Source organism: Oryctolagus cuniculus, chromosome 11 (genome assembly GCF_051225735.1).
Source record: "Oryctolagus cuniculus isolate XC-2025 breed Fujian yellow rabbit chromosome 11, ASM5122573v1, whole genome shotgun sequence".
Taxonomy (NCBI): domain Eukaryota; kingdom Metazoa; phylum Chordata; class Mammalia; order Lagomorpha; family Leporidae; genus Oryctolagus; species Oryctolagus cuniculus.
This window is the reverse complement of record NC_142877.1, coordinates 98551087-98569258: the sequence shown is the minus strand read 5'-3', so window position 1 is coordinate 98569258 and position 18172 is coordinate 98551087. Positions and strand designations below refer to the sequence as shown.

At 43.4% G+C, this 18172-nt stretch overlaps 1 protein-coding gene and 1 long non-coding RNA gene across 11 annotated transcripts in view; one reads left to right on the top strand and one right to left on the bottom strand.

Annotated features, from left to right (window-relative positions):
* The window catches only part of LOC149123585 (uncharacterized), a 161864-nt gene extending 156688 nt beyond the window's left edge, over positions 1-5176 (bottom strand). For 4 of the 5 annotated variants that reach the window (XR_016216944.1, XR_016216943.1, XR_016216945.1 and 1 more), the window contains exon 1: positions 2402-2940. This is a non-coding gene — a long non-coding RNA (uncharacterized LOC149123585). Of the gene's footprint in view, positions 1-1049 lie in introns of all 5 variants that reach the window. The other variant, XR_016216946.1, reaches the window with a different exon arrangement.
* NTN4 (netrin 4) overlaps positions 1-15215 on the top strand; it is a 130393-nt gene extending 115178 nt beyond the window's left edge. For all 6 annotated transcript variants that reach the window (XM_051845776.3, XM_089308791.1, XM_070052724.1 and 3 more), the window contains 3 exons: positions 5560-5628; positions 8035-8205; positions 13786-15215. In XM_051845776.3, coding sequence (XP_051701736.2) covers positions 5560-5628; positions 8035-8205; positions 13786-13922 — 377 coding nt within the window. In that variant the 3' untranslated portion in view covers positions 13923-15215. The remainder of the gene's footprint in view (positions 1-5559; positions 5629-8034; positions 8206-13785) is intronic.
* Positions 15216-18172: the final 2957 nt, after the last annotated feature.

The window sequence follows — 18172 nt, the reverse complement described above, 5'->3', positions numbered from 1 at the left end:
TACCCTTAACCCCGTAGGATCTGAACTCCTGGTCACTGCTGCTTGACTTGAAACTAGAGCCCCCCCCCCCCAAAATTAACCCAATAGTTCAGGTCCCTCCCCCTTTGCATATTCATACATTTCTAATCCACGGAGACACGTATGTGGTTTTCACATAGGCCAGCTCGGTTTTGTCTTCTAAGTTTGCCACACCTTTGGAGCTAAGGATGTGTTAAGGTGTGAATTAAAGCTTTGCTGATTGAAAGTATCCAAGGGAATTTTTCCTCACGTTTTGCTATGAAATTTTCAGGCACACAGGGAAGTTTGCATATCCACCACCTGAATTCTGCCCATCCCTTGGTCCTTATTTTAGATCAGAAAGAAACCCCAAATTTAAAACCATCTCATGGGCATCTTATGAATCCTTCAAGAGTCAAGAACCCAAATTTGAGAAACACTGACATTTGCAATTCTGTATCATGATTTTTTTTCCACTGAACATAACCGAACAATAATTTTCCTAATGGTTTTAACTCTCAACAGGAAAGAAAGTGGGAAAGATAAGGGGACATGAAGTGGTCATTATATACCTTCCAGCACTTGGAGAAAAAAAGAAAACAGATCTTTCCCATTTAATTTTTTGCCTTATTGCCACGTAACCTGAATTTTATTATTTTAACTTTAGCAGGCACTTTTTAAGGTTTCCTTCTATCTTTCTAATACAGTGACTTTTTATAACTCTCCAGCTTTGTCTGCTGCACCAAATCTGTCATAATTGGGATTTGGGAACCACTAAGCTGATGTGCCTGTTATTAGGGAGCTGGCAGCGTCCCAGTCAGGCACACAAAATGCTGGCACCAGAAGGTCTGCAGACTCAGGTCCACGACAGCTGCCAGGTCTCCGCTGCCCCCAGAGAGTCTGCAGTTCATCTGGGCAGGCTCCAGATGGAGGAAGACTTTGGTTTCCTGCTAAACAGTCACACTCCTGTTTGAGATGGGATAATTCTGCTTGGCACCCTTTTCCAACAAAGACCCTGGCAGTTCAGACACTCATGTCCCACACCCGAATACCTGGGTTCAAGACCTGGCTCTGGCTCCCAAATCCAGTTTCCTGGAAGGCAGCAGGCGATGGCTCAAGTCATAACTGGGTTCCTGCCACCCATGTGGGAAACCTAGTTTGAGTTCTCAGCTGGGGGCTGAGAACCCTAGCCCAATCCCAGCTGTTACAAGCATTTAGGGAATGAACTAGCAGATGGGGGTTTGTGTTCTCTTTCTGTCTTGCTCTCTTCCCCCCTCTCCTCCATCACTTTGTCTCTCATGTCTCAGATAAATTTTTGAAAATAATTTAATGTGATAACCACTTTCTTACACACTTAAAATTCATTCTTAAGTCTACATGCCTATCATAAATTAAAAACAGGTTTCAACTAAAAGTATAATAAACTATACCAACAAAATACCCTTAATTTCTACCACAGGGAGAGAATATCAGATGTAAAATTTCACTTCCTGATGAACAGAACTGGCTTTCACAAATACCACAAAGCTGTAAACCATGCTCATTTCCACAAATGTTCTAATAACTTAATCTAACTAAACAGGTTTTTCTCCCCTTCCAGATTTCCTTTAAGAGAATACATCTGGGTTGGAGCATGACCAGCAAATGGTAATGGTCGGGCTCTAAGCTTGTGGAGTCTTGGAAAGTGGCCAAAGAAAAAGCTTCAAATATTAGCCTTATATTGGCTCTTATTGGCAGAGATTAAAGAGAGCATTGCATTGATGCCACTGGTGTTCCATTAGCTTTTGGAACACGGCAGTCACCATACTCTCCCTGTTTGGTGGAATTATCAAAAGCCACGGCTAATAACACAGGTTACTGCATTTCCTGAATGAGTAATCCTCTCTATGTTTAGGTGCAAGCTTTTGGCACAGGAGTGAAGACGTTGCTTGGGACACTTGCATCCCATATCGGAGTGTCTGGATTTGAATCCCGGCTCCACTTCCATTTCTAGCTTCCTGACAGTGCACACCCTGGGAGGCAGCGATGAAGGCCCAAGTATTGGGTTCCTTTACCACCCATGTGGGAGACCCCGAGCGAGTTCCAGGCTCTTGACTTTGGCCTGGCCCAGCTCTGGCTGTTGCAAGGCATGTGGGGAGTGAGCCAGCGAATGGAAGATTCTCTCTCTCTCACGCGCACGCTTGCTCTCTCTCTCTCTCTCTCTCTCTGCCTTTCAAGTGAAAAATTTATATTGTAAGCAAACATATTATCTGACAAATCACAACAGCGGATTTCAGCCGCCTTCGATTTCTCTTTCTCATGCCTCAGCTCCACTGATCTCCCGCTCCTAAATCGCATTCTGATTCCTACAGATGCTCCAGCTACCGCCAGCAATCCCAGGTTTGCCATGTCTGTCTCCACATACCTGATCCCACCAGAAGCCATGCTGTCATGTCCACCTGGGGGTCTGTCAGCAGCTCTAAGTCATCCGACCCTCCTCGCTCTGGACCTCTGGTGTTTCTGTCTGACCAGATCCACGCCCCCTCTTTCCCTGTGTCTGTGGGGGCTCAAAGGAGTGTTTCTACGGGCGACACCCTTCCCGCCTTCTCCCCGCTCCTGGAGAGGCTGGCCAGGCGTTCTCCATCTGCAATCTGAATCTTGCGCTGCACGTGACGCCCCCTGCAGGGCGGCGAGTCCGCGAGTCGCGGCGGTTCCTGCCACCCCCACGTCCGCTGCTTTCCCGATCCTTGCTCATGCCGAGTGCTGTTTCTTCCCTCTTTCTCCTATCTGGAAGCCACTTTCAATAGTTTCTACTTTCTGGAAGCGTTCTTTCAATAATTAAGTCACAAAAGGTATTGCTACCGCAAACCCTGAAATGACACACCTCCTCCTCCTAACGTCCTTGCTTCTGCGGGGACGCTACATTCCTCTCTGCTCCTTGGCTGAAATCGCTGTTTGCATGAGGTTCGTTTCCACACTTATTTTCCTTTCGTCCTCGTCCAATCCACGGACAGGATTTGTAGACCCAGCTCCGCGGCGTCCCCTGCTGTGCCTGCTTTGTGAGACCCCTCCGTAGTTCAGACCTACATTCTGTCCGACTCAGAAACAGTGCACTAGGAAGGTCAGGGGCTTCGTGTTCTCCCAGACCCAGCCTGAAAACCCAAGCGTTCTGCCTGTTCGCTGTGCTGCCTTGGACAAGCTAAGTAACCTCTCTGAGCCTTCATGTGTTCCTTTTGTTACAGTAGCCTCATGGGGCTATTATAAATACTAAACAAGCTCATCTGTGTAAAGGCCCGTATCTAGTTTATGGCTTACAGCTGGTATTCAAATTAATTGCTGCTATTACTGTTATAACCCACCTCACTGAGCTTCTGCTGGTCCCTGCCACCACTTTCTCCCAGTTCTGGCACTTTTCATACAGTAGTGCCTGATTAACTTTCCCGCATACATAAGGTCATGTAACTTCTCTAAGCGGAGAGCTGTGAAAATTTCCCCTTTACCTAACAATGGAATCCAGGCCCTAACCGCATATCAGTCAGGTTCCTCCATCATGTCTTCGACTCTCAACTCAATCCGTACCTCCAGACAAGCAGGACCTCATCTATGAACCAAGTCTCCCCTTTCTCTCATGCTTTTCTTAGCTCGCTCTTCTTTCCCTACATTCCTGGCAAATTGCTACCTGCTAGAATCTTCCATGAGTAAATCAATGTGAAATGCTTCAAACACTGCCTGGCCTATTCAGCAAGTGCTCCCCAGTCAGGGTCAGCTGCTGTTGTTACCACTCAGTGCCCGTGAACTGCAATGCAGGAGGGTAGGGAGAATGGTGGAGAATTGCTCCGTCGGTAAGAACGTCCCACCTGTTCTACACTCTGGGAACGTGAAGTTGTATAAGAGTTAGCACAATCTGGTGAGGAAGCCTACATAAATGAGCATGAGAATGCCCTATGTGAACTCGGTCCCAAGGTATTTTGGAAATCTTCACAGGGCCTGACAGATCTCTCACACGTAACAGTTGAAATACATAATTTCAACTGCTGGGAGAAAATATCCTATTTATCCTTCAGAGACCGTTTCAAAGCCTGTTCTCCGCTTCCCCAGCCTCTGCGACCCTCCCATCCAGCCCTCCAGCATCTCTCTTGGAGCACCTGCCACTTTTTATACAACTGCTTTATTTCCCTTACTGAACTGTAGGCCTGGATGCAAAGAACTGTAACTTCCTCATCTCTGTGTATCCGGAAATAGATAGCATATGATGCCTTGCACATCACGGGTGTTCATGCTTTTCAGTTCAATAGCATTACCTTCCTGTGGCTCATCCAGTCTTCTTTTTTAATTTGGCTTTTGTTGTCATGAACATTAATTGTAAAAAGACAGCTGTCATCTCTATAGGACCTCCAGTCAGCTGCCTCCTTCCTTCAGCATGGGATATTAATACTGCATTGTGGAAAGATGGGGCCATCAAAGAAGGATGTACTTTTCCCCGAAGGGAGGAGAGAATTTCCACTTTGCTTATGGCCCTGTCTAAATACTGACAGAGATTGTGGACTCAAAAGGCTTTCATATCGAGCCAGTGCTGTGACATAGCAGGTAAAACCATTGCCTTCAGTGCCAGCATCCCATATGGGCTCCGGTTCAAGACCTGGCTGCTCCACTTCCCATCCAGTTCTCTGCTATGGCCTGGGAAAGCAGAAGATGGCCCAAGTCCTTGGGCCCCTGCACCCACATGGGAGACGTAGAAGAAGCTCCTGCCTCCCGCCTTCGGATTGGCACAGCTCCAGCCATTGTGGCCAATTGGGGAGTGAACCAGTGGGTGGAAGACCTCTCTCTCTTTCTCTCTCTCTCTCTCTCTGCCTGCCTCTCCCCTCTCTGTGTAACTCTCTCAAGATAAATAAATCTTAAAAAAAAAAAAAGGCTTTCATAGCCTAGGCAGCGCATGTCAAGAGCCTCAGGTGATCACTGACGTCACACGTGCGTATTAATTGTTAAATCAACAACAGAAGTCATTGCGCTCTTACTTCCCATGCAGGACCTCTGTCCTCAGTGAGTTGATTATGAGAATTAAGTGGAAAACTTGTTCCCAGTTTTGTGTGTACCTGTGTGTTGCAAATTGTTGAAATCTTTACTTAGTATAAAGTTGGTCTTCTGTGTATAAAGTTAATCAAAAATGAATCTTAATGGAGAATGGGACTGGGAATGGGAGAGGGAGGAAGGGGTGGGGTGGGAGGGCAGGTATGCAGGGAAGAATCACTATATTCCTAAAGTTGTACTTAGGAAATTTGTACTCATTAAATAAAAGGTTTCTTTGGGAAAAATAAAATATAAAAAAATGCACTGTATTTACCATAGGATCAGTTAAAAGCAATGAAATACCCCATTGTTTCTACCTTTTCTATTTCTCTTAGGTCAATACTGTATTGGATGATAACTAATTAAATTCACAAAGAGACCAAGTTTTCTTGAGTAACTTTCATGGTTTCTTAATATTTATGAAATCTTTTAGAGTACGTTACCTGGGTGCACCTGCTGATCGCTCTCTTCTTTCTTCCTAAATAGCTAACACCATTTTCTATTTAATTTCTGTAGGTAAATGTGAATGTAAGGAACAGGTGTTAGGAAACCCCAAGGCATTCTGCGGAATGAAATACTCATATGGTGAGTTGACGTCTTGCAGTGTTTCTGAGAAGCTATTAAAGCTTTTAAGGAAATGGGAGGCCTAGCTGATGACACAGGCACGGTCCTCGCACAGATGCGATGCTCGGGAAATGACAGGGAGGAGGAAGAGGATCTGTATTTGGGAGGCGCTGAGATGAGCTGTCTGCCTTGGTCTCTCCTCAGCCTCTCTGTAAACTCTGGACTCCCCTGCCTCCCAAGTGCCAGGACAATACATCACGTCCACGAAGGCAGACGGCACTTCCGTAGGTGCAGGCCTTACTACCTTCAGATTCTCAATGGCTTTACAGTCACCCTTACATAGATTAAGATACCTTAGCTTGCCAATGGATTCTTGACTGCAGTCTGGGACCTTTTATTGTTCTGTAATTACAGGGTCTGTAATATGCATTACAAAGAAGAGAAAATGCCATGATTTCTGAAACCAAGGGTTTAGGTTCCTGATAGCATGGTATTTAAGCTCATAAAAAAATCAAAAGAGGAAATGGTAAGAAACCTCATAAATCTGTAGTAAATTACAAGAACACTCTCCTCTCTTCACTTCCTAACTGGGCTGAATAAAAGAAGAGAACATTTGAAATGTACAGTGCCTAATAAAGAAAGGCAGTTTCCAGGGAAACAAAAAACAGTGTACTTTAGTCCAAAGTCAATTAGTTTAGTGAAAACATGAACCAGTTCTCACTGTCACCTAGATTTGGTAGCTCTCTGACTATATTGATGACCCATCAGTCTTTTAATACAATTGTTTTCAGTTTCTACTTAAGGGCACTTGAACATTCAACGACACAATGAAATATGTTGGCTTATTAAGTGCATGACATCCACAGGCTTGGAAATAACTGGTTTCTTCCTCCCCATTCTCTGGCATAATGGAGAAAACACTGGATTTATTTGTTAATTCCTTTAGCAAATATTTCCCCAGCAACAGTAGTAAACAGACAAGATCCCTGCTCTCTTTGAGCTTACAGTCAAATGGAATAATAAGAGTGAACATTTCTTGAGCATTAGCAACGGGCCAGGCACTCTGCTATACACCCTTCATTCATTTTTCTCATTGGGTTTCGAGTCCAAGCTGTCTCTCTAACCAATCAGTTATGCGAACTTGAGCAGATCACTTAATTCTTACTATTTGTTTCCTTATACATAAAGCAAGAATAGATGAGCTCTTAAGATCCCTTGGAAGTTTAAACATGGGTTGATTCCATAAAGACAGTTGCCTGACAACTGTATTTTTAGAGTATGGGATCAACTAAGATAAAGTTCTCTTGCTACACACAAACTTCCATCAAGCTATGGATAAGCCAGGGGCAGGGATTTGGCCGAGTGGTTAAGACACCTCTAGGCATGACCATATCCCATATCAGAGTACCAGGGTTCAAATCCCAGCTCTGCTTCCAATCCCTGCTTCCTGCTAATGAGCACCCTAGGAGGCAGCAGGTGATGGCTCAGGTAATTGGGTCCTTCCCACTCATGGGGGAGACCTGGATTGAATTCCCAGCTCCCAGCTCCCAGCTTCAGCCTGGGCCAGTCCTGGCCATCGTGCGTTGTTTGAGGAGGAAACCAAAAGATGGCACCTTGCGTGTTCTCTTTCTCTCTCTCTCTCTCTCTCCCTCTCAAATAAACAAAACAAAAATGTTTTTAAAAAGAAAACACATAGATAAGCCAATAGGAACCCTCTTAAAAATATAGAACATTGCATCTTATTCCATTACTTGGTCCCCCATTATACCCATTTCCTAGGTAGATGAGCATAATAGAATTGAGAGTCATACAGAATACTGGATCCCAGGAGCCAGCAAGTAGAGGGCCAGCTTCCCCAACCCCAGTCAGCTTGCATTTTACACTGGAGAAGAATATAAAATAATCAATAACATTATTTAATCTCTTGAGAATTTTTAAAAATATATACTGGTAGGAACATTGTGCTGTCATAACATTATATATTTTTAGCCATAAAAGTATAGTGTACTCAGATCTCAAAAGACAGAGTAACACTTCTACTTCTTATGTTCCTTCTTTCTATGTGGACTTGGTAGCTAAAAGTACTGAAGATTGTGTTTTCAGTAAGCAAAAGGCAGATCTGTATCCCAGTCACAGGGGAGGAGGTGACAGCCGAAATTGCCCCAGACACGAGCAGTAATTAATATCACTGAAGGAGATGTAGTCAGTGAAGCATGGCTGAGCCTAATCATCTTTAAAGTCAATTTCTGCATTTTCATGATCTTCAATTTGCCTTTTCTCTGTACTCTAAAATGCATATTGCATATGTATAATTATTGTCCATCAGAAGTTTTAAGTGAATAAATTGAAGCAAATTTAAGTTGTTCAAACCTACGAAGGTCACGTGCAATCCTATGCATCTTGACCTGTGGAACTGTGTCGTTACAGTGCTCAAAATAAAGATTTTATCAGCTCACGATAAAGGTTCTCATGCTGAGGTCAATGTGAAGATTAAAAAAGTCTTAAAATCTACCAAACTGAAGATTTTACGAGGAAAGCGAACGTTGTATCCGGAATCGTGGACTAACCGAGGCTGCACCTGCCCCATCCTCAATCCTGGTGAGCATAGCCTTTTCCATCTTAATGTCGACCTTGTCTCTGCTGCTGCACTGCTGCCTTCTGGTCTCCAAACCACAATCTCGATAACCTGAGTAAGAGCATCTCCCGTTTTTGCCATCTGAGTTCTGGGGAAAATCCAAGCAGAACTTCTGAGCTGACATCAATAAATTACTTTTCTTCCACCGTGTGCTCTATGAAAGCCAGATATTTTAAAAATCCAGCTATATAATACTCTCTGTCCTACCACAGACATCTCAGATTGGTTCCAGGTGCCAGTTGCACAGAGAGCACTTTGGAGACTTTATCGGCCACTGACACTTTATCTGAAAGTCAGGTCCTGTTACCGTAGAACCTGCTCCCTAAGGAAGTTCAAATACAAAATTCCATCTGTGCAAATAATGTTGAATTCATTTTTTACTACTGCCTGAGAAGCATCTGTTCTTCTTGGATAGAAAACAAATCTCAAGTTCTCATCATCTTGTTTTTCATTAAATGATCACCCTGGTTTCAAATTAGAAACAGGAGAAATAACCCCCAAAACATAGAATTTTAGAGAAACTTGGAACAGAGAGAAAGATGATTTGCACCTTCCGGTGTTATAGAAGAGGTGGAGACAAGCGAATTAGCACAGGGGTCCTTGGCTCTACGCTCTACAAGGGTGCACATTCTTCCCACCTGGCTCACCAGCTAAGCATTTCCGTCTCCCTCGTGATATCTGAGGATGAGATGCGGTTTTTCGGTTGTATTACGTACCCACCATTAGTACTCAGATAATGGTAGCATAGTACTCAGATAGTAAAACAAATAACCCCCTGCAAATCCTCTGTGTCTCTGTCCTTGTTTATGTAGTCAGCATCTGTGTCTTGGTGGCCCTGTTGAAACAGGTGCATAATTTATGTTCTGGATCTAACTCCCTCCCCAACGAAGTCCAAGAAACCACGGTTATCTAAATAAGAAATCTCTTATGGCCTTTGATTAACAAATTTGAGAAAAACAGATAGCTGAGAAAGATGGGACGGAGAGAAAATAGCAATCTCCTCAGTGATACAAACTTTTGATTTTTTTTCTGTTGACCAATTTTTCATACCCTATCCTACCCCTTCACTATTCTATTTAAATTCATTTAAATGTCAATAAGGAAACAGAAAAAAAAAAAGACACTTTCACTCATTAAAAAAAATAAACATAGTTCCAAAGAACAAATTGAAGTAATAAGAATCTTGGGTTCTGAGTATAGGAAACTAAGAATCATTCATTCTCCATCTATTTCCTAATGATCTGTGCATAGAGACTCCTCTTATAGGCACGTTTCTACTATTTTGGCACAAGAAAAGAAAACAGTCTGCCCAGTTTTTTAACAAGATTTTAAAAACAAAGGCTTGGACAGTGTGAGCCAGCCTCCCCAGGAAGTGAGCTATACTTCCGAATCAGGTTTCTGCCAGAGTCAAAGAATCAGAGTCCATCACAATTGAAAACATAAGCGCAATTATTCAAAGAATTCTTGAAAAACATGTTTACTTGCTTTGAAGAAAAGACTGGAACCTGCCAAAGCAAAACCAGACACTCTTTCATTTTACTTTGTTTTTCCATTTTTACAAGTTCAATAGCTGAGGCCAAAGAAAGCTGATAAGAAATTCTGAAACTTTACACACCAGTTTGCTGCCTTGGCAACTTGTGAAAAGGAACAATCTAATTGGGTATCCCTGTGCATTCGTCCCTTGTTGACTCATACATACATTCACTCATTCAAGAGTCATCTGTTTTAGAATATCACATTTTTTTCCTTTGAGTATAAAATAGACTTTGTGCCCACATACAGGTGGTAAAGTAGATATTGAAAGCAGAGATAGGAAAATAAATTGTGGATGTTGTTAAAGATGTAGAACAAGGGCCTGCATTGTGACAGCAGGAGCTTAAGGCACCACTGGCAATGCGGCATCCCACACCGGAGCACCGGTTCAAGTGCTAGCTGCTCTGCTTCTGCTCTGGCTTCCTGCTCATCCACCTGGGAAGGCAGCAGATGATGGTCCAAACACGTGGATCCCTGCCTCCCATGTGGGAGACCTGGGTGGAGTTCCTGAAGTTGCAGCCATTTGAAAGATTTCTGTGTCTCTCTGTCTCTCCCTCTGTCACTCTGCCTTTCAAATAAATAAATAAATCTTAGAACACACACAAAAGAGATAAGAGATAACATTGTTCTGTATTTTTTCTGATGCTGCTAAATTTATGGACTTATTATAATTTTTATTAGTTTGATCTATGTTTATACTTTAAATCAATGGTAGATTTCTGTAAATTTGCTCTATTTGTAGTTTCACAGTAAAATCATTAAAAAATAAATTTATCCCTTAAGTTTCTTAAGAATTGTTCATTATATTTTAAAATGAGGATTATTTTAGTCATTGGACAAATAATATCAAGTTATTGTATTTTAACTATTCTGTTGATTAAGTACTAGAATTCTTTTTCATGCAGAAACTATGATTTTCTTTTTAAAAATTTAAGTGCCTTAAAATTCATTTTTACATTATGTTCTTCAGGGTTTGAAGCCTGTCACAATTTTCCTTTTTCTCATTTTGAAAACACCAAGATAGTTATTTATAAGTGTATGCTTGGTTTCTTTGAATAATCTTTCTACATAATCCTTTTATTATTATTGAAACAGTACACATTCATTACAGAAACTTAGGGGCAATTCACATTTCTACCTCCCAAAGATCATCTCTTTTAATGTCAGATCCTCCCAACCTTTCTCCAAGTACGTATAGTGCTTTTTAACCAAAAGAGAGTATGCCTCATACCGTAACCTGCTTTATTTGGTTAATAGGCCTTCTTCATCTTATCTAATACTCTCACCATATTCATATTCCCCAGCTAATCTCAAAATGTCCTTCAGAGTTGGTATGTCCTGGCCGGTATTCAATGCAGTATCTGGTTTCTAAGTGCCTTGAGTCTCTCTTAACTCTAGCACAGTTCCTCTTTTATGACTGCTGTTGAAGAAACCAGGCCAAGCGCCCTACAGATGATCCAACCTTCAACATTTTTCTGATTGGTTCCTTGTGGTGTCATTTAGTCTGTTCTCCTATCTTCTAGAGCTACTGTAGTCTCTAAAGAAAGTTCAATTCAAGATAAACACTTTGGCTGGAATCCATTGTAGATATTATGTATTTCATGTTGAATGACCTCAGGAGGCACATAGCACCTGGACAATCTCCCATCCATGTCGCTAAGTAAGCTTGGCCCTCAGACTAGAGCGAGAATGCCTATCTCTCCCTTGGCAGTTTTATTTTTCCTTTTGAGACAGGAAATAAAAATGTAGCGTGGGCTTTTGGCCCATCACTCAAGATTCCCGCATCCCAGATGGGAGTGCTTAGGTTTGAATCCTGGCTGCAGCTCCTGCTCTCAGCTGTCTCCTAATGTAGATCCTGGGAGGCGACAGGTGATGGCATAAGTAGTTGGATCCCTGTCACCCATGTGGGAGACTTGAATTGTGCTCCCAGTCCCAGCTTAGGCCTGGTACAGCCCTGGGCATTGTGGGTAGTGAACTAGAGGATGGGAGATCTGTCTCCCCAACCCCTTCCTTCTTAAAAAAGAAAATAATGTGTGGTGTTACTTAGCACTATATGAATATATACATTTATACATATATATAAATAATGAGTTTATATGTAATGAGTTTAAATTGACATTCAATTTAATTTTAACATCTAGTGTTTTCACTTAATTTGATTTTATAAGTGTATGTCTCTTTATCTTATAACAGAAAGTTTTATTTTATAAACATAATTATTAGGCCAGCGCCGCGGCTCACTAGGCTAATCCTCCGCCTTGCGGCACCGGCACAAAGGGTTCTAGTCCCGGTCGGGGTGCCAGATTCTGTCCCGGTTGCCCCTCTTCCAGGCCAGCTCTCTGCTGTGGCCAGGGAGTGCAGTGGAGGATGGCCCAAGTGCTTGGGCCCTGCACCCCATGGGAGACCAGGAGAAGTACCTGGCTCCTGCCATCGGATCAGCACAGTACGCCGGCCGCAGCATGCTGGCCGCGGCGGCCATTGGAGGGTGAACCAACAGCAAAGGAAGACCTTTCTCTCTGTCTCTCTCTCTCACTGTCCACTCTGCCTGTCAAAAAAAAATAATTATTTGCTCTATCCTATGGTATCTTTTAAATTGTTTCTAAATGCCAAAGTCAGTATTACTACAAACATTTGCTGAGGGAGATCATCACATTTTCTTTTATTAATATATAAACAATGAGATTGTTCTTGTGTGTGTGTGTGTGTGTGTTGTGTGTTAGCCAAATTTTTTTATTTGAAGTCTGAAAAGAATTTCTAATTACAAAGTCAGCACTTGATCTGGTCAAGTCTCATCATTTATTTAGTTATTTTTAATATATGCCAGACATCTGTATTCCAAAAACATATCTACTTTATATAAGGAATATGTGTTATTCTGTAAAATCTATAACTCTCTTCCAGTATGTTTTCCTAAATGGCTGTTTCACTTTTAGAAAATCTTCCTGGGGCCAACACTGTGGCATAGCAGGTTAAGCCTCTGTGTGCAGTGCCGGCATCCCATATGGGCACCGGTTCGAGTCCCAACTGCTCCACTTCTGATCCATCTCCCTGCTAATGCACCTTGGGAAAGCAGCAAAAGATGGCCCAAGTCCTTGGGCCCCTGCACACATGTGGGAGACTTGGAAGAAGCTCCTGACTCCTGGCTTCAGCCTGGCCCAGTGCTGGCTGTTGTGGCCATTTGTAGAGTAAATTAGCAAATGGGAGATTCTCTCTCTCTCTCTGTCTGCCTTTCAAATAAATAAAATAAATCCCTTTAAGCCAGCGCCGCTGTAGCTCACTAGGCTAATCCTCCGCCTGCGGTGCCAGCACACCGGGTTCTAGTCCCGGTCAGGGCGCCGGATTCTGTCCCGGTTGCCCCTCTTCCAGGCCAGCTCTCTGCAGTGGCCAGGGAGTGCAGTGGAGGATGGCCCAAGTACTTGGGCCCTGCACCCCATGGGAGACCAGGAGAAGCACCTGGCTCCTGGCTTTGGATCAGTGCGGTACACCAGCCGTAGGGCGCCGGCCATGGCCATTGGGAGGTGAACCAACGGCAAAAGGAAGACCTTTCTCTCTGTCTCTCTCTCTCACTGTCCACTCTGCCTGTCAAAAAAAAAAAATCCCTTTAAAAAAATCCTTAAGATACTCTTTTACACATAGTGAGTTTCCAAGAAATACTGATTTATAGTGGTGTATTAAGTGTCCATAAAATTCTTACTTCTTTGCCATAGAGGGTTACATCATCCAAAGTCAAAGTTCTAGAACCAGACAGACCTTGTTGGAGTCAAGGTGTGGCTTCTTGCACGCAGACACTGAACAGGTGTCTTCCCCTGCTTAGCTTCAGTTTCCTCCAATGTAAAACAAGAAGAAAAATAATGCCTACCTCACAGGGTTATTTTCAGTGTTAAATGAGATAATCTGTGGCACATAGCAAATGCTTATTTAAATGTCAGCTCTATATAAAATGGCTAAAGCCACATCTCTCCCTTCAATCAAGTATAATATTATATAGCCCTAATTTTGTTCTCTTTTAGGTTTGGAGTATCTTGTAGCCGGACACGAAGATGTAAGAACAGGCAAGTTAGTTGTGAATATGAAAAGTTTCGTCCAGCACTGGAAACCGTCGCTTGGAAGAAAAGTGATGGATATTTTAAAAAGAGAGTGCAAGTAGCAATGAAGGCGTCCAGCACAAAATGGCACGTCCCTGTGTTCACAACACAAACCGAAGGGAAAGGAGACCTCGAAAATAAAACTGGAATTGTTTAAAGTGCCAAAATGTATAGAGATGTTGCAATGCATGGGCCTGGAGGTGGCCTAACCTCTCTCATCTGGGTCCATGTTTAAAATACAGGTTTGTTTCATAAAAATAAGGAATGAAAAAACCCTCCACTGACATCTGTTTTCTATGGGACCGGCTCTGAGATTCCTAACTGTTGAGGATATTTTAATAGTAGCGTGCTGTTTAGCAATAATCTGTCATGGGCAGTACCTCCAACAAAGCCTCCTCCCAGCTTCAACTCCGATGCTTCCACCTGACGCTACTGAAAAGCATTCATGAGATTTTAGGGCAACCCCAACCCGAGTATCAGAAAAGGTGTTTCTTAAAAAGAGCCTTCTCTGGCGTGTTGTGTGCGAACTTTGGTCTGGGGGGTGTGAAAGGGACCCTCTCCACCTGTGGATAGCATTTCCTTGTATAAAGCACTTTAACTGTGTTGTGAGATTTCGGAGACTGCTGTTGACTGGCAGGAAAGAAAAGGGCATGGAAGAAAACCGACTGAAACGGAAGCACTGCCACAAAACGTGGACAGGAGTGGCCCCGGAAAGGAGGCTGAGCTATTTGCCTCTGAACACACGGAGACTCGACGTCCCAGGGCAATAGGTTGGCGTGAAGTCTCAGCCACAGGCTCCAAGTTAAGAGTCCCAGAGGCCAGCGTGATGAAACTTTTAAACAAACTAAACAAGAACAGACTTCAAAACGAGAGAAAGAAATCCTAAGAGTAGAAATATGCTTGGGTAAAGAGGTTACGGACTTTGCATTCTAAAAAGCTCATTTGTTTGCAGTGCACTTGGATACACTTCAAAAATTGTCGACACAGAATTTGTTATATTTTTGTGGTTAGTATTTAAACCCGAACATCAAAATGGCTTTCCTCTTTGTCTTTATTAACAGTATATGGTCATTATATTTACCCACTGTTTAACACAATGTATGGGATGGTTCACCAAATTACACTTTTTCATGATAATTCATTTTCTGTACCCATGTGTGACCACTATACATACAGTTTCTTCTGTTCTTGAATATGTAACACCTGAACCACAGTGCCATAAGATTAACTTCACATAAAAAAAAAAAATTCCTGAAGTCCTGTGGACTTGCAAAATATATATATATTGCTTTGTTAATTTGTTTTTATATTTCCTATATGTAATAAAGGAATATGATCTCCTGGTTTTTCTCTCATTTCCTGATGCTAAAGATTATTTTCTCTTAATGATGGAACTTAAATCTAATTCTTAATTAAGAAAGTTAATGGAGGCCGGTGCCGCGGCTCACTAGGCTAATCCTCCGCCTTGCAGCGCCGGCACACCAGGTTCTAGTCCGTCGGGGCGCCGGATTCTGTCCCGGTTGCCCCTCTTCCAGGCCAGCCCTCTGCAGTGGCCAGGGAGTGCAGTGGAGGATGGCCCAAGTCCTTGGGCCCTGCACCCCATGGGAGACCAGGAGAAGTACCTGGCTCCTGCCATCGGATCAGTGCGGTGCGCCGGCCGCAGAGCGCCGGCCACGGCGGTCATTGGAGGGTGAACCAACGGCAAAAGGAAGACCTTTCTCTCTGTCTCTCTCTCTCACTGTCCACTCTGCCTGTCAAAAAAAATCAAAAAATAAAAAATAAAAAGAAAGTTAATGGGGCTGGTGTTGTGGCACAGTGGGTTAAGCCACTGCCTGGATGCCAGAGTCTCATATGAGCACCAGTTGGAGCCCTGGCTGCTCCACTTCTGATCCAGCTCTCTGCTAATGGGCCCAGAAAACAGTAGAAGATGGTCCAAGTGCCTGGGCCCCTGCTACCCACGTGGGAGACCAGGATGAATTCCAAGCCACTGTGGATGTTTGAGGAGTAAACTGGCAGTTGGAAGATTCTCTCTTTCTCTACCTCTCTTTCTCTATTCCTGTCTCTCCCTGTAATTCTGCCTTTCAGAGAAATAAATAATTCTTAAAAAAAAAAAGTCAAACAAAGGCCTGTCATTTCTGCTCTGTGTCTGGGGGTTGGAATGGAGTAGAAGGTAATACAATGGCTTCAGTGTCTACTGCCTTTGGACATGACCTTCTTTCATCAGGGGCATTGCAGTTTTTATATTACATTCGCTTTGTCACTAATTTTAGATGGAGCAAAAGTTTAGTGTTGAAAAATACAGAAAAAGCATAATGGAAAAAATATCCCTGCACACCAAATATCTGCAGTAGCAGCCATTAGCATCTTTGTGTCTGCTGTAGACTGTTTCCTATGGACATACACACCTTTCTATAATTGGAATTACACCACGCATAACTTCTGCAGAATCTGCTTTTTCACCCGTAGCTTGTCTCTCGGCTTCTTACGTATTACTACCTTATCCTGGCAGCTAGAACTCATCTAGTAGGGTTACAATTTACAAGCACCTACAGCACACCAAGAAAATATTTTAAATACATCAGATACAGGGTTCTCCAGTTCAACTTATTTACAATAAAGATAACCCATTAAAAAGAAGAGAGGAGGGAGGGAGGGTTGGGTGGGAAGAATCAAAATGTTCCTAAATCTGTATATATGAAATGCATGAAATTTGTATACCTTAAATAAAATTTCTTTTAAGACTAATTTATTCAAAAGTCAGAGTTACACAGAGAGAGAAGGAGAGGCAGAGAGAGAGAGAGAGAGGTCTTCCATCCAGTGGGTCACTCCCCAATTGGCTGCAACAACTGGAGCTGCCCCAATCCAAACCCAGGAGCCAGGAGCTTCTTCTGGGTCTCCCACATGGGTGCAGGGGCCCAAAGACTTGGGCCATCTTCTACTGCTTTCCCAGGCCATAGCAGAGACTGGATCAGAAGTAGAGCAGCCGCTGGGGCCGGCACTGTGGCACAGTCGGTTAAAGCCATGGCCTAAAGCGCCAGCAACCCATATGGGTGCCAGTTCTAGTCCCAACTGCTCCTCTTATGATCCAGCTCTCTGCTATGGCCTGGGAAAGCAGTAGAAGATGGCTCAAGTGCTTGGGCCCCTTCACCCACGTCGGAGACCCAGAAGAAGCTCCTGGCTCCTGGCTTCGGATTGGTGCAGCTTTAGCCATTGTGGACATCTGGGGCATGGACCAGCAAATGGAAGACCTCTCTCTCTGTCTCTACCTCTCTCTGTAACTCTTTCAGATATGTAAAACAAATCTTTAAAATAAAAAAAAAAAATAGATCAGGCGGGACTCTAACTGGTACCCATATGGGATGTGGTACTATAAACGGAGACTTTACCCACTATGCCACAGTGCTGACCCCAATAAAAATTTTTTTTATTTTTATTATTATTTTTTTGACAGAGTTAGACAGTGAGAAAGAGAGAGACAGAGAGAAAGATCTTCCTTTTTCCATTGGTTCACCTCCCAAGTGGCCACTACGGCCAGTGCATTGCAGCCAGTGCACTGTGCCGATCCGAAGCCAGGAGCCAGGTGCTTCCTCCTAGTCTCCCATGCGGGTGCAGGGCCCAAGGACCTGGGCCATCCTCCATTGCCCTCCCGGGCCACAGCAGAGAGCTGGACTGGAAGAGGGGCAACCGAGACAGAATCTGCCACCCCGACCAGGACTAGAACCCGGGGTGCTGGCACCGCAGGCAGAGGATTAGCCTAGTGAGCCGCAGCGCCGGCCCCCCAATAAAATTTTTTTAAAAAGAGTGGAAATAATTTTTTTAAAGAGTAGAAAGATGTCCTTAAAATATTAAGTGAAGGTGCTGGCACTGTGGCACAGTAGGCTAAGCCTCTGCCTGCAGTGCCGATGTCCTATATGGGTGCCAGTTCAAGTCCCAGCTGTTCCACTTCTGATCCAGCTCCCTGCTAATGCACCTTGGGAAAGCAGCAGACAATGGTCCAAGTCCTTGGGCCCTTGCACCCATGTGAGAGACTGGGAAGAAGCTCCTGACTCCTGGCTTCAGCCTGGCCCAGCTCTGGCTGTTGCGGCCATTTCTGGAGTGAGAGGATGGAAGGCCAACCTCTCTCTCTCCCTTTCTGACTGTAACTCTAGCTCTCAAATAAATAAATAGAATCTTAAAAAAAAAAAAAAAAGTGAAGGGCTGCATACCCTGCATTTAAAAAAATTAAGTTAAAAAAGGCAATATAATGCATAATTAACTCCTAAAACACATGTATTGCATAATTTAGGGTTTTTTTTCTGATTCACATTATAAA